At 33.3% G+C, this 16984-nt stretch overlaps 1 protein-coding gene across 9 annotated transcripts in view; it reads right to left on the bottom strand.

The window, feature by feature from the left end:
- The window catches only part of PPP4R4 (protein phosphatase 4 regulatory subunit 4), a 190244-nt gene that overhangs the window by 70563 nt on the left and 102697 nt on the right, over positions 1-16984 (bottom strand). For 6 of the 9 annotated variants that reach the window (XM_077123432.1, XM_077123436.1, XM_077123434.1 and 3 more), the window contains 4 exons: positions 13343-13490; positions 12833-12906; positions 11312-11418; positions 10459-10566 (listed from right to left, as the gene is read on the bottom strand). In XM_077123432.1, coding sequence (XP_076979547.1) covers positions 10459-10566; positions 11312-11418; positions 12833-12906; positions 13343-13490 — 437 coding nt within the window. Of the gene's footprint in view, positions 1-10458; positions 10567-11311; positions 11419-12832; positions 12907-13342; positions 13491-16523; positions 16658-16763; positions 16868-16984 lie in introns of those variants that run through there. The other 3 variants (XM_077123439.1, XM_077123440.1, XM_077123437.1) reach the window with 3 other exon arrangements.

The raw sequence follows: 16984 nt of genomic DNA, 5'->3' as shown, positions 1-16984 counted from the left end.
AATCAGGTTGGGTCTTAGTCCCATTACTGGAGTCCTTCATAAGCAGAATGAAGACAGACAGAGGGAAAAACATGAGAAGCCAAGAAGTTGAAGATAACGGAACCCAGAAGAAAAGGGAGAGGCCAGGAAAGGCCACCAGGTGCACTGCTATGTGAAAGAGGAGCCAAGGACCAAGGATCACTGATAGTCAGACTCAGAATGCCAGCCTTCAGGAAGAAAGCATCATCTTGAAGCCTTGATTTGGACTTGTAGCCTCAAAATTGTGAGCCAATAAATTCCCATTGTTTAAGCCAGCTGAGTGAATGGTATTTTGATCAACAAGGAAACTAAACAGTATTTCAATAGAGCATTCTAAAGACATATTAATTTCAACCTTTACACCAAGATAGATATTTTCTTACTTCTAATACTGGGTTAAAGCCTCTAAAAACTACTGCACTATGTATTAAAAGAGCATTTATATATGCTCATTACAAAAATTTAGAAATAACATATAGATTAAAATAAGTTAAAATAACCTATTTTTCAAAGAGAAAATTTGGAACTTTCTGATAATACATAGTCTTCCAGATTTTTATGCTATTCATATAATATATATATCTTCTTTGGACTTCAACTTCCTCATCTTTAAAAAAGGAATAGCAAGACTATCTATCTAAAAGGATGACTATGAAGATAAGTTCATATATGTAAGGTGCTTAGAACAGCATCTGGCACAGAATAAATATCACGTTTACTGATATTTGCATTACAGACATATATTATTTTATTGTGTTTCACTTTATTGCACTTTGCAAATATTGTCTTTTTTTACAAATTGAGCAAGTCTATCATAGTCATTTAGTGTCTCTGGGTCACATTTTGGTAATTCTCACAATATTTCAAATATTTTCATTCTTATTATATCTGGAGATCTGTGATTAGTTATCTTTGATGTTACTATCATAACTTTTTTTTTCTTTTTTGTATGCATGTATGCATGCATTCATGGGCAGGCCCTGGGAATCGAACCTGGGTTTCTGGCATAGCAGGTGAGAATTTTGCCACTGAGCCACTGTCACACCACCCTACTGTAACTCTTTTGGGGTACCATAAACCACATCAATATAAAACTGCAAATCCAATTCATAGTGTTGTATGTTCTGACTGGTCCACCAACTGGCTGCTCCCCCATCTCTCTCCTTCTCCTTGGGCCTCCCTATTCCTTGAGACACAATATTGAAATTAGGCCAATTAATAACCCTATAATGACAAGGGCTTGTAATTCTGTTTACCTTAATGTAATCCCCAGATATATCCCCGAGTATGTTGGACAGATAATTTTAAAAGTATTGGCAAAGTCCATTGAAGGAATGGATAAAAAAAATATTGAACTTTATTAAAGTTTCCCACATGGGAAATACCTAATACTCTATCACATTAGGGACTCCCAAGTAAATAGATCAAGCCCTTGATCTTGGGGCTTGCTTTAATGAAATTTATTTCTGTGGTGGAGAAGCTATAATTATGCCTGAGTTACTTTCAGAAAACACTCAGATGTGGCCTCAGATGTGGCCTATTTCTCTCTAAGCCCAACTCTGCAAGGAAAACCATTACTCTGACCCCCCACCCTATGTGGGACATGACATCCAGGGGTAAAAAGTCTTCCTGGCAATGTGGGACGGGACTCCCAGGGATGAGCCTGGCCCTGGAACAGTGGACTCGACAATGCCTTCCTGACCAAAAAGGGTAAAAGATGTGTAATAAAATAAGGGAGCCAAGAGGATAAAGCCAAGAGGCTGTTCTGGAGGCTACTCTTTATGCAAGCTTCACGTAGATATTTCTAGTTGCCACAGCTTGCCAAACACAACCAACATCATTCTTATTAACTCCAAAGAACACCCAGAGGCTCTATCTGAGATTCTGCAAAATTTCAATCACTAACTTTACTTTCCAGCAATCTGTAATATTCAGATGGTTCCTAGATCAGATAAGTCCTAAAACTCAGAGGGGCCAACGTCTCCAAGAGCATTAGTTAGTTTCATCTCCCTATCTTATTTGTTAACACCACTTTTGGGAGAAAGATCAAAGGAGAAAAAGGAATTAGAGCAGAGAAGATAGGATTTAACAAACGAGTATGACTGCTGAATCATTATATTGATACTTCTTTTTAGTCTCCAGTGTTTTAGAGCAGCTAGAAGGAAAAAACTGAAACTGAAGAACTGTAATCCATACCAAACTTTTAAATCTGCTCTATAACTACTTGTTAAAATGTACTTTGAAATTTGTTTTGTATATATTTCACAACAAAAAATATTTTTAAACAATAACCCTATAATAGCCTCTAAGTGTTCAAGTGAAAGGAAGAATTGCATGTCTCTTACTTTCAACCAAAGATAGAAATGGTTAATCTCAGTGAGGAAGGCATATCAAAAGCCCCGGTAGGCTGAAAGCTAGGCTTCTTGAGCCAAACAGTCAAGTTGTGAATGGAAAGGAAAAGTTCTTGAAGGAAATTTAAAGTCCTACTCCACTAATAATAAGGAAATTATAATAATAATAATAAAGGAAAACAGCTTTACCGCTTTTATAGAGAAAGTTTCAGTGGTCTAGGTAGAACATCAAACTAGCTACCACATTCCCTTAAGCCAAAATCTAATCTAGAGCAAGGCCCTCTCTTCAATTCTATGAAGTCTGAGAGAGGTGAGAAAGCTGCAGAAGCAAAGTTGAAAGCTAGCAGGGGTTGGTTCATGAGGTTTAAGGAAAAAAGGCATCTCCATAACGCCATAGTGCAAGAAGAAGCAACAAGTGCTGAGGTAAAAGCTACAGCAAGTTATCCAGAAGATCTAGCTAAGATAATTGATGAAGGTGGCTACACTAAACAACAGATTTTTCAGTATAGATGCAACAGCCTTATATTGAAAGAAGAAGTATCTATGACTTTCATAGTTAGAGAGAAGATGTCAATGCCTGTCTGTAAAGCTTCAAAGGACAGGCAGACACTCTCATCAAGGACTAATGCAGTGGTGACTTTAAGTTGAAGCCAATTCTCATTTCCCATTCTAAAAATTATAGGATCCTTAAGAATTATGCTAAATTTACTCTGCCTGTGCCTAGGAAAAAGCACATCTGTTTACAATATAGTTTACTGAATGTTTTAAGCACACTGTTGAGACCTACTACTCAGAAAAAAATATTCCTTTCATAATATAACTGCTCATTGACAATGTTCCAAGAGCTCTGATGGAAATGTACGACAAGATGAATGTTGCTTTCATGCCTGCTAACATAATATCCATTCTGCAGCTTATGGATCAAGGAGTCATTTTGACTTTCAAGTCTTATTATTTAAGAACTACATTTCGTAAGGCTATAGCTGCCATAGATAGTGATTCCTCTGATTGATCTGGGCAAAGTAAATTGAAAATCTTCTGGAAAAGATTCACTTTTCTAGATGACATTAAGAATATTTATGATTAATGGGAAGAGATCACAATACCAACATTAACAGGAGTCTGGAAAAACCTGATTTCAACCCTCATGGATGACTGTGTGAGGTTAAAGATTTGAATGGAGGAAATAATTGCAGATGTGGTAGCAAGAGAACTAGAATTAGAAGTGAAGCCTGAAGATGTGACTGAATTGCTGCAATCTCATGATAAGACTTTCACGGATAAGGATTTGCTTATATTATAAATGGCCAAAGAAATTGGTTTCATGAGATGAGTTCTACTCCTAGTGCAGATGCTGTGAACACTGTTGAAACAGCAACAAAAAAATTAGGGCATTAAATAAACTTAGTTGATAAAGCAGAGCAGGGTTTGAGAAGATCGACTACAATTTTGACAAAATTCTACTATGGGTAAAATGCTATCAAACAGCATCACATGCTACACAGAAATATTTCATTGAAGGAAGAGTCAATTATGCGGCAAATTTCAGGTTTGTTTTATTTTAAGAAATTGCCACAGCCATCCATACATTCAGCAACTACCACCCTGATCAGTCAGCAGTCATCAACATCAAGACAAGACCTTCATCAGCAAAGAGATTATGACTCATTGAAAGCTCAGATGATGGTTAGCATTTTTAGCAGTAAAATATTTTTAAATTCATGTATGTATGTTGGAGTTTTTTTAAGACATATTGCTATTGCACATTTAACTGACTACAGTATAGCTTAAACAGAACTTTATATGCACTGGGAAACCAAAAGATTTGTGTGAGTCGCTCTATTGCAATATTCACTTCATTGCAGTGGTCTGGAACCAAACCACAAGATCTCCGAGGTATGCTGCATTTCATAAATGTTGACATAAACATCTCATTAATTCCTTAGGATAATTTCTAGAAATGGAATAATATAAGCAGAAGAATAAGAAAATGTTTCATACAGATTGCAGAGCTCTAAAAGACTGTTGAGTTTATATTTCTCCCAGCAGTGCATGAAAATATTTCCTGTACCTTTGCCAATGGTACAGATTTATCATTTTTTTCAAATTCATTGGCAAAAAATGTTTCACTATTGTTTTCACAAATATCTCATATTACTCAATAGTTATCTGTTTACTTGACTAGATCTCCTTCCAAACTGTGAGCACCTTCCCAGGAGCATAATTTTTCCCTATTATATCATTAATATGCAACTCAGTGTTCACTTACAGTTGTTGTTCATACATATTTATTAAATGAATACATTCATTTGACAACTGAGTTTGAATTTATGCTTATTAGCCATTTGTATTTTTTCTTTATGAATTGCAAGTTCATTTCTTTTACCTGTCTGTCAAATTTTAAGAGTTAGGGAAGGAATAAGGCTCATAGTAGACCTACATATATCTTACACAAATATTTTCCCTCTTTCATCAATTCCTCTTAGCAAGCTGGATTGTAGCTTTGAGTAATTTCTTCAGGAAATATGTATGGACTATCTACTACATAAACAATTATATTTTTGAGAATATCTTTCTTTAATCTTACATGTAAATTCCACTCTGGTTAGGGCTAAATTCTAGGTCATGATCCTTTCCACTAAAAATTCTTCTGGCATTTAAGGTTATGGAATATAAGTCTGATGACAGCCTGCTTCTCTTACTTTTGTAGCAGTCCACTTTTCTCAGTCTAGATACCTGTAGTTACAGTTGAACCTTAACGCTATAAGGGGATAAAATTCAGGGTTAGGTATATCAAGATTAACAAAATTAAAAATTAAGCCTGCCCAGCTAGCCAAATGGGAATTCTTTGATCTGGCTGTGTGATCCAAATCTGCCCAGCTCCTAGCTATGATTTGGTACCATCTAATGGTAACTCTCTGCTCTGGCTTAAATACTGGTTAATTCTGAATCCTCTGATTTCCCAGGACAGGAGGATAGTAAGAGCACCTCAAGGAACATTCTTATTTGGTTGATCTTTTTCCAATGGTCTGCTCCAAAGAGACTGGGCCTGAAGAACAGTGGGTCAATTATCTCCATCTCTCTTTTCATGATGAAATTATCTCTAATGTTCTTGCTCAGTCCTCCCCTAAACGTTCCCCCTTCCTCCAACAGCCATCCAATCCGACAAAAGATAAAAAGATTAGTATACCATTTGACAATTGAGGCTGGGTAGAAAACAGGAACTAATAATCAATCTTGTTATTTTAATGAAAGAATACACTACAACCTTACAATAATTCAAATTTAGATATATCAACATTAAATATATAGATATTAGCTTCTTTTATTTAATTTTTCCTGGCATTTGATGGATTCCTTCAATGTGTAGACTCAGGCCTTGAAGAAAGTTTTCTTCTACTCCGTATAGAAGAAATTGCATCTCTATTCCATAATGGATCACCTCATCATGAATATCGGTTGTTCTTATTTTAGATCACTTTTCCTTTACCAAATATCCAATATCTTATTTCTAAACAATTTCATACATTTATTCTTTACCTGTGCATTCTGAGAGGGCTACTTCAATATCAATCTGTACTTAGTTGCTTACTATGCTTATCTGAATTTTTATTCAACTTTTAATTTCCTTTAAAATATTTCTGGGTGTACAGGTAGTTCAGTGGTTAGAATGCTCATCTTCATGTGGGACACCCAGGTTCGATTCCCAGACCATGTACCCCCCAAAAAAAATTTTTCTTATTTCTTATTTTTAACTATATTTTAAATATTATTATTCCTCAGTAACTTTTTCATGGCAGTTTGTCTCATCATTAAATTTTCAATTTCATTTTATATAGTAGAAAGGTTCTTCAGAATTTTGTTGAAGATAAATTTATTATTTATTAATTTCCTTTTTACTGGAGTACATCCTTTTTTGTTTTTTGTTCTATTCTATTGATCAATATTAGCAATATTTTTTATTAATTTTAATTTAAGTAAAAGAAAATGCATCCAGTTAAAGTGCACACTTGGATGAGGTTTGACAGTTGTGAAATGCCTATGAAGCCACCTGTGAAACCAGCACCACAATCAAGATACAGAACACCCCCAGAAGATTTCATGTCTCTTTGCAATTCATTTTTAATTCTGCTCTCTGATAAGGGCAACCATGGAACTGCTTGTCACTATTTATTAGTTTGCATTTACCATATAGATAATATTCTTTTGTGTCTAGCTTATCAAAAGCATTATGGTTTTGAGATTGATTCCCCTGTTGATAGGCATTTGGATTATTACAAACAAAGCTGCTATAACCATTAGTGTACAATTCCTGTGTTGACATATAGTTTCATGCGTAAATACCTAGGAATGAAATGGCTAGGTCATATGGCAAGAGTGTGCTTACATTTTTAGGAAATATTAATCAGTTTTCCAAAGTGTTCCACTATTTTACACTCCTACCAACAGTGCTCAAGAGTTCCAATTACCCCAAGTCCTCATCAATACTTGGTCTTGATAGGTTTTTGAGTTTCAGCCATTTTAGTGTGTAGTGTATATTATGGTTTTAGTTTGCATTTCCCATTATAATTAATGATATTGAGCATCTTTTTATGTGCTTATACGTCACTGTACATCTTCTTTTGTGCTGCATCTATTCAAACATATTGCCTACTTCTTAGTTGGTTGCTTGTAACGTAAGATTGAATTGTAAAAGTCCTTGATATATATTCTGGATACAAGTTGTTTAATATATGTATTGTGAATAATTTTCTCATTCTGGGCTTGTGTTTTTGTTTTTAAGAGCAAAAGATTTTCATTTTTAAAAGCCCAATTTATCACATTTTTATTTTATGGTTCATGCTTTTTATGACCTATATCAACAAGCTTTGCCTACCCCAAACTTCCAAAGGTTTTCTCCTATATTTTCTTCAAGAATCTTTAAAATTTTAGCTTTTATATTTAGGTATATGATGGATTTCAAGTTTAGTCTTTGTGTATGGTATGAAGTCACATCCATTTTTCTCTTATGAATATCCAGTTATTCAAGCACCATATTTTAGAAAGCCTTTTCTATTTTCATTGAACTGCCCTGGCACCTCTGTTGGAAATCAACTGGACATATATGTGTGGATCTATTTTTAGACTCTATTCTATTGCACTGATCCATATTTGTATCCTTTCACCAACATTACATTCTTGTGATAACTGTAGCTTTATTTTTCATCTTACTATCAAGAAGTGTCTTTGTCCTTTTTAAAGTTGCTTTGGGTATTCTAGATCATTTGCATTTCCATATAAATTTTAGAATCAGTTTTTCAATTTCTACAAAACATACTGCCAGAATTTTCATGGTATTGCATTGAATCCCTAGATCAATTTGGGGAGAATCAACATTTTTAAAAATATTGAGTCTTCCCATTAATATGGTATATTTCTCTATTCAGGTTTTAAAAATTTCTTTCAGCATTGTTCCATAGTTTGTTTAGTCGAGAAGGCTTGTACATCTTACAGGTTTATTATAAATGGAATTTCAAAATTTCATTTTCCAAATATTTATTGCTAGCATATAAGAATACAATTATATTTGCATATTAACTTTGTATCCTGAAACCTTGTTAATTTCATTTATTAGTTATAGCAAATGACTAAGAATTTTCTATGGAAATCTACAAGTAGAAATAGTTTTACTACTTCCTTTCAGATATTTAGACCTTAAGAGTTTTTTCTTTTCTTGCAATATTTCAATGGTTAAAATCTCCACTATAATATTGAACAGAAGTGATGAGAACAGACATCTCTGCCTAGTTCTGATCTTTGGGGCAAAGTATTCAATATTTTACCACTAAAAATGATATTAGCTGTAGGCTTTTCATACACGCCCTTTATCAGATTTAGGAAGTTCCCTTCACCACTAGTTTCCTGAGAATTTTTGTCATGAATAGATGTTTAATTCTGTCATTATCTGTAGTGAGAGGATATTCTGGTTAACTTGTTTGCCATATCACCAGAACCAAAAGTTTGATAAACTTTTTCAAAAGTTACATTCTTCCTTTGTAATATGAACACCCTATGGTTTCCCCCTCTAACACCAAAGGACCTTTTTGTAGATACCATGTTTGTTTCCATTTTTTCTCTTTAGTGATTCCTGAACAAGGGGAGGTCTATTCAGTCCAGTTGTTTTCCTGTAATTACTGTGTGTGAGCTTTTCTTAACACTATTCACTATTAATCTGATTATTCTAAGAATTGTTTCTTTGATCTTAAGCTGGTACACAATCCATAGTTAGTAGTCCAGTGTTTTGCAACTTTTTATTTAATGTAAATATGCTAACTTTGGAACAATCTCTTAATTTTGCGTCCTGGTAACCTTAGTGATAAACAGTTGTATTCATTTCTGGTTTAACTAAAGTGATCAGTAATTCCTCCCTTTCCAACTACAATAAATACAAAATTATAAACCCCAGTCTGCACTGCTCTTGGACCTCTTCCCAGCATTCCTCATAACCAAGTGCCTCAGAACACAACTCCCAGTGCAATTGTAGAGTGGCTTCTTTGTATTAAACCAAAAACAATCTCTAAAGCTATCTTTTCCAAATTCCTTTGCCCTACCTTAGGGTTTCAACTAACCCAGGTTGCACAAAAATCCTTCCTGAGGACTATCAGATCTTTAACAATATTCTTAATTTCCAGTGCTAAAAAGTAACTGTATATCTCTATTTAGTCTTATGTTTTTATCAAAGAGAGGATATGAAAAATGATTCAGACGTTAGTAGTTTTTAGTCACCATAACACAAAAATCTATTATTATGCTCTTTAATAGGATCTATGAACTCAAAATTAAATAAATGCACTTATTATAATGGAGCAAAATTAGTTTATCAAGTGTATGTCAATGTAACAAGTTAGGTAAATTATTTTTAGCTTTACTTTTGTAAATTAATCCTTAAGCAATAATCCTACATTAGTCTTCAGAAGACTGATTTGAAAACACTTTATCCATCCATATAGAATACAAAAAGACAATAGTATATTCTCTTAATAGGATCTGATCCTGGTTGAGAAGCACAAGTCTCGGCAAGACTGTACTAATTATGGTCCACAATGATCCCAAGAAAGTCAGCCTAGACTTAGAAGACTATCGAAAAGAAGTTGGTGTGGGATCAAAGTACGCCCCCAACATGACCCTTATTCTAAACATATATTCTAAAGAGTATCATAAATCCTACTTAGCAAGAGAGGACATAGGGACAAAGTATGCTACTATACACTGAATCTGTGTGACATTTTAAAGCACCCTGAAAGCCTTAAATATTGGCTTACAAATGGTCACAACTTGATTGTCCTTGCTTGTGAAAGAACAAACTAGGTGAAAATCGGTGCAACTTCTACTAAAAAATGAGAAATTCCAATTTTTTTGTACTGATTTAAAGTCCTTAAAAATACACGCATATATATTTTCTGATCTTTTTAGATAAACTCATTTTTTTTTTTTCACGTGGGCAGTCACTGGGAAATGAACCCGGGTCTCTGACATGGCAGGTGAGAAGTCTGCCTGGTGAGAGTTTCTCACACTGTGGTCCTAAAACTTCTTTTAATATCATATTTATAGCTTGTTGTGAAATCAGTTTGGGGGCGGGGGGAGAGGTCGGTTACCTTACGTCCTCCTTCCTGAGCACACACACAAAGGATTAGGAGAGCAAAAAAGCAGGCAGTGGAAGCCTGAAATTGTACAAGAACATAAAAAGGCTTCCATCAGAGCAATTCCATCTGAAACCCAGTAATATAGCTGCCAGCCAGAAGAAATGCTACAACCATACTGCCAGCATGGTTTGTGTTAGAATATTTTCCCTTTCTGAGTCTGGATATTTGGAATTATAATTAAATAACTAAAGTGGGAAGGAAAAAAACTAACATTAATTGAATACCTACCACCATTTCTATCTTTTTAATTCACAGACATATCAGGAAATAGTTGTCTTGACCATTTTTAAAGATCATATAAAGTGTAGCCTTTCAGTGACATAGTTTCATGGAATACAGGAAAATAATATGCTTGTCTGACAATCCAGAAATAAAAAAGTTCATAAGGATTTTGAAAGTATACTTACCCAATGCCCTGAGCTATATTTTCTAATTGCCGACACATACAAGATCGAACCTCATATTCTACGTCTTGGCAGAGTGATTTTACAAGGGGAAGTATTTCTCTTTTAATGCTGAGGGATAAAAGGAAATAAAAACACAAATGGATGAATGTTTCAGAGTAATTACTATTTCTGAACAATTATCATCAAAATCTTAGTTATCTTAATAATAACAAATAGACTCTACAGTTTTATACTTTATAATGTATTTTACACATATTATTACATTTAGATGTTGTCAGCTACTGGAAAATTATGTATCTAATTTTTAAATAATGGTTAACTTGGTAATAGCAGTTGAATTGCAGCTAAAATGAAAGGTTATAGCAAATGGGCTATCTGATTCTAGGAACCATCAATCTAAACAGCCATCAATTTTATACTTTACTCTTCTGTTAAAATTATGCAACATTACAATCCCTCTGATTAGAATTTATCATCTATACAGAGAGTAACATATGAATTATAAATATTCTCCATAAAAACCTCAAAATAAGATAAATTATTCAAAATAATGAATATTACTCAACAATAGTATTTTATTCTCAAAAGTACACTAGGTATGGGGCAGGGAAAACTAAGATATAAAATAGGGGGAAAATGTTAACTTTCTTGATTTTTCAAGAGCCATGAGATTAAGAAAAAATGCATCCAAATAAGTAGACTTCTGTCTGGAAATTCTATAAAGTTAAAACAACTACACTTTTATGTAGTATCGAATAATGCAAATCTAATTAACTGTTAATCATAGAGTCATTATACATTTTAAACAAATTTAATTTAGTAAATTAGACAAGAATTATATATAAATACTCACGTGTGGGCATCAAATTTGTTGGTCAATTTTCCTAAAATTCTACAACTAACTAAACGAGATTGGACTGTTTGGGAAAGTTGTGCCTTGGAAACAAGTGGATTCAAAATCTAAAAAGAAAAAAGTCAGAGAACAAATTTACAAAGTTTTATACATCCTTGTCAATAAAGTCAGTTATTTTCTTCAAAGAATGTGTAATATTCTAAATGTTTTAAGAAGTTAAATTTAAATTTGAGGGACACAGTTCTTCATAACCTGAATGCTCTTGTTTGCCTTTGGAGTTATGAAGATAAAATGATGATAAATTATGTAATAAAAATAATCAGGAACAAAAAAAACTGAATTAAAGCTTATGGAGAATTCCACAATGATCTGTATGCAAATTAATTACCAGTTACCCTACAATTTATTTTTATTCTGTATAGATTAATTTTTAATATTTACCCAAAAGGGAGTCAAAAATTAGTTTCAAATGCATTCTATTAAGTAATTCTATCAATGGAATATAGCAACACAAGTCTCATACTGTATTATATATACATATATGTTGCACACTCAAAAATTCAACAGTATGATGTATTATAAAGAACTATGAAGATCAGACCATGATTTTGATCCCAACTCTTTAATTTGTCCAAGTAATACTGATATTTCTCATCTCCAGGTTTTTCATCTATGTAAAACAGGCATTAGGACACATGGTATCAAGATCCCTTCAAGTTCTAAAATTTTATGACTTTTATTAAAAGAGTCAATTGGTTAATTTCCTCTCAACAAAGTAGCCAGAATTACTGAATGCATAATGATAAACATAATCTAAAGGTGAAACATTTGAAATAAACTGCACATTTAAAATAATAAAATCACATATTAAACAATCATAGTATTCTAGTGTAAACCCTGCATTCTACTACATATTGTTCTTATAAATAATGCTTCTACGTTACATTCAACACTTAAAATTTATAAACATCAAGATGTTTGACATCAAGTATAAAAATAATTTTCAAGGAATTATTTTGGCACTGTTGATAGCATCATGAAACTCTATGACGGTAAAGAAAAGGAAAACACTTAATAAAAGCCTTAGATGATATTCCACTAACTGGCTGATAGCTATGTCCTTCAATAATGATATATTCAAAAAGAAACATATATAGGGATAATGGTCAAAGGATGCAAAAATATTTTATTAGAAAATTAATTTCCTTACTATTTTTCCTATTATCTATTAATTTACCAATCCTTTAGAGAAGGGTATACACAACAATTAGAAAATTAAAAGGCAAGCGAAAAGCTGGGGAAAATATTTCCAACAAATAAAACAGATACAAGAAAATGTTAAAAGTGGTTGAATAAGTACAGATTATTTTTCTTCTATTTTCTGTATTACTCAGATTTTCAATAATGAGCATATGTAATATTCAGAATGGGAAATAAGCTTATTCACTTTTAACTCTCAGTTTGGAAAGAATTACTGACTTACTTATTAGTGTTTTCTAGTTTTTTTTTTTAAAGCATTACCTCATGCCTTAGGGTTTCTTTTGGCAATGCTTCTATTACTGATAGAAGAGTTTCCAGCCATGCATTGCTGACACCTGATTGACACAGACATAACATGCTTAATTTAATGTCTCACAAATTCAGTTTCAAATCAGCTATCAATAGTTACTATAATATTTCATGATGAAATGGAAATAACTACTTTTATTAATATTCTAAGAAGTTTTGTGGGGATGTCTTTAACCCAAATTGTGCATTTTTGTTGTATAATAATACTATAAATATAAATGATGCAAAGCAAAGAAAAACACTAAAGAGAAAATAAAAGAAAGTAAATCATAAGGTCAACTAATGGGTCTTCAGCATTCAAGGAGGCAGAATTTTGCAATTTTTGTCACACCATTAACCAACTCTTTGGCAGAGTGGTCTCATTCAGTTATCTTCACCAGGCTAACAGGATTCAAATAATATCATGTCCCACACATAGGAAACAATAATTAAATATACAACTAAACATGACAGGCCACTAACCTGCATCCCTGTGCTCCAGATGTAGTAGAATGACTTGTAGGAAGGAGTGGGCATATGCATGAATTGATACCGTTTCTTCCTGAAGAATGGTCAAAAACGATACCGCAGCTGTTAACTGCATTTCCACTCCTGCAACATGCAGGACTTCCTGTATAATCAGAAAGATTCTATTTACAAAAATGAGAGATTAGAAGTTATAATTTTTTAAAATCCAAGATTATAGAAAGTAAATACAGTCATATTCCACTAAATTATTACATATGACCTTTAAAGATACATACTTCTCCTTATTATTTTAAGAAAACTATATAAATCTACTCCTGTTCATTTTACTTATCACACAAATTTAAATGTCTTAGGAGTTTATAAAATAGCATTCCACGTGCTTTATTGAATGAAAAATATAAACAGTACATAAATGTCTAAACAATGGAGTAGTTATTTTTTATAGATTTCGATTTCAATTTCGCTATCTGTATTATACATTGTTTTCCTACCTAGTAATGTCAATGCTCTAATAATCATATGTGTTTTCATCATTTGTATTTTTGCTTCAAAATAAACATTATGCATTCTACTATAAAAAAGAAATACACTTAAGGCTTGCAAATTGACTTATTTCTCTCCTTTAAACAACTGACAAGAACAAAAATTACCATGAAGTAAACTATTTTTTAAAAGAAACTACATTTTAAATACTAAGGGTACATTTTTTTAAATTATGTTCATAGTCATATCCATTCACCATTTAAAGAATTTTATAAGGCATACTAAGTTAATACCTATAGTAGAATAATTGTTTTCTACACACCAAAGAGATTTTAAAAATTGTTTTTTATAAATAGGCTTCATCAAAGATAATACCAATACTTCTCTAGAAATCTCTGTGTATGAGTGTGTGTGTGTGCATGTGTGTGTATAAAGGTAGCTAAAAGTATTACTTTCTTTAATCAATCGTGAAAATTATGGAAATTTCCTTTGTATGCTTGTTTTACAACTAATAAAGTAACATTGTTATAATATCATTGGTTATTACATAGGGGTTGCATTCACAAAACAAAGTTTCATAATTGTGATTTTAAAAAAATTAGTGTTTCTGAATTGTCCCCTAATATAAAAACATAAATAACTCCATCTTCAAAGATATCTTACAAATAGTCAAAGAAGATACTATATATGAAAGTACTATGCAAGTATTAAAAGGGATCTAAATAAATCATTTAAACATAACTTTTATCATTTACTAACTTGCTGTGCCAAATGAGCATTTTAAGAATGAGCATTGTACATCCAACAGTTTCCTCTCTATACTACCCTTGACTATTTAATAGAATCTCAAACTTATATTCTCCAAATGTGAACTGAACTTTCCCCAGAACCTGTTCTTCCTGCAGTCTTCATCATCTCAGTAAATAGTTCATGGAAAGGCTGATCTTCTAACTAGTTGTTCAGCCCCAAATCTTTGGAGTCATTCCTAACTCCCCTCATTCCCTCACTCTACAATCAAATCATCAATTTTTCAAAAAATATCGAGAATGTGATCATTTATCACCTCCACTACCATCATTCGGTCCAAGCCACCATGATCTCCAACCTGGATTATTCTACTAACCTTATTAATTAGTCCCTGCTTCCATCATTACCTCTCAACTATCTATTCTCTATATAGCAAGCAGAGAGATACTTTTAAAAATAAGTCAGATCACCTTACTCAAAACCATTCATGGTTTCCCACCCCACTCAAAGGAAGCCAGAGTACTTTCAATGACCAGTAAAATCTGCCCCATCCCTCCTCTTCCTAGATGTCCTCATGGCTCAAACATTGCCTTTGCAATGAGGCTTTCCTTGATTACCCTGTCTTAAACTGAAAAACACCCTCTTGCCCCAGCACTTGCCATCCCCTTTACACGTTTATCTCAATAGCATTTGTGATCATCCAACTTACTACATATTCACTTGTTTATTGTCCATATCCCACAACTAGAACAGAAGCTATAAGAGTACAAGAACTTTAACTGTTTAGTTTACTATTATATCCCCAAGTCCTAGCATATAGTAGGCATTCAGCAAGTAATTGCTCAATGACCAAAGACCTCTTACCCTTCCACCTAAATTTTCTGCTCTTGATGCCTTCTTCCTTTACAAATTTTCCATACCTCCTAAAAGGTAGCTTCTGAAGTAAGCCCTAAGCATTAGGGATAGCTATAGGTAGGCAGAAGACAAAGCAAAAATGGACTACAGAGAAATTCATTCTCAATCTTCTTTCATGGGGAGATGTTTCTGCCATTTTCTACTGTAGCCTCTATGTAACCATGATTTGGACCGTAAAGTCAGACTTTGATTCCGTATAGTGGGACCAATGCCAGTCACAGTGCTATGAGATACCATATGGTATCCACTGCTCATTTTATAGCAAAAGAAACAGACTCAAAGGGGTCAAGTATTGGCAACTCTAAGATTTAAGCTATGTCTGCCTGATGTCAAACCTTCCAAAGCACTGAATTCTTCCTTACAGCTTCTCTATTTATTGTTTATTAAGACTTTGCTTAAACCAATCCTAAACTTTCATGTAGACATGTGGGCGGTGTGGCAGTAATGTCTGCTTTGGCAAAATGTTGAAGTGATATATAGTTAATTTCCAGGAAATTGTCACATTGGGGTGGCTGACTTTTGTTGTGTTTTAAATTCTTGTGTCACTCTGCACAAACACTATTTTACAAGTATTTTTCAACCAATCGTCAATAAAATATCTTAAGAGTTCTCGGCTGAAAGAAAAAGAGAAGGAATGGTAAGGTGTAAAGCAGAAGCCACAACTGGTCTCTGAAATCAATCCTCCCCCGTCCCACCTTTTTTTACGTTTCCAAGATAAACATTTGTTCCACACTAACAATTCTGGATTAGGAAAACACTTTTAAAAGATTTGATGTGGCCAATTATACATCACTTACGGATTTTACAAGGCACAGCTTTTATTTAGAAACAAAAATTACTTAGCAAAGAAATATTAAATAATTTGTGAGGGCCACATTGTACATTTCACTTCACATGAGTCTGCTGTTTTAAGTTCCAAAATATGTAATTCTGTCCCCTTCTAAAGTCATTAAAGTCCTGTATTTTGTACATATGAAAACTTTATGCAAAAGAAGAACATGAGAAGCTCTCCAACTTCATATCTTCTTACTGTATTACTTAGTCTTGACTCCCGCAGCAACATTTGCCCCAATTATTTTGCATTTAATTTTCGAAAAATCCTCAAGTCTTATCAGGATTTGGTTTGTCTCTTGTTGTGCTGACTTCAACATCTGGGACTGTCCACTGTTAAGAAACCAGCACAGACTAAGAGATTTTATCACTACTAAAAATCAATCGATTTCTAAACATATTCTTATGAAATGTAATATAATCAGAGTTTGATACTTACCAATAAGTGTTCTCCTCCACAGAGCCACAACTTCTGGACAAACATATGTGAGATCCATACTCTCTGGATAAATAAGTATGCATCCTCATGGACCTTGGAAGACACTGAAAAGTAAATTCCTCTATTGCTTAAGTACATGCCTTAGTGCCAGTTACTGTTCCTCTTACATACTATTGTGAGGCTGGCATCCCAACTTGAATTCCTCAAAAATGAAATGAGAT

The sequence above is a fragment of the Tamandua tetradactyla genome, chromosome 12 (assembly GCF_023851605.1).
Source record: "Tamandua tetradactyla isolate mTamTet1 chromosome 12, mTamTet1.pri, whole genome shotgun sequence".
Lineage (NCBI taxonomy): Eukaryota > Metazoa > Chordata > Mammalia > Pilosa > Myrmecophagidae > Tamandua > Tamandua tetradactyla.
This window is presented reverse-complemented; position numbering and strand designations above follow the sequence as displayed.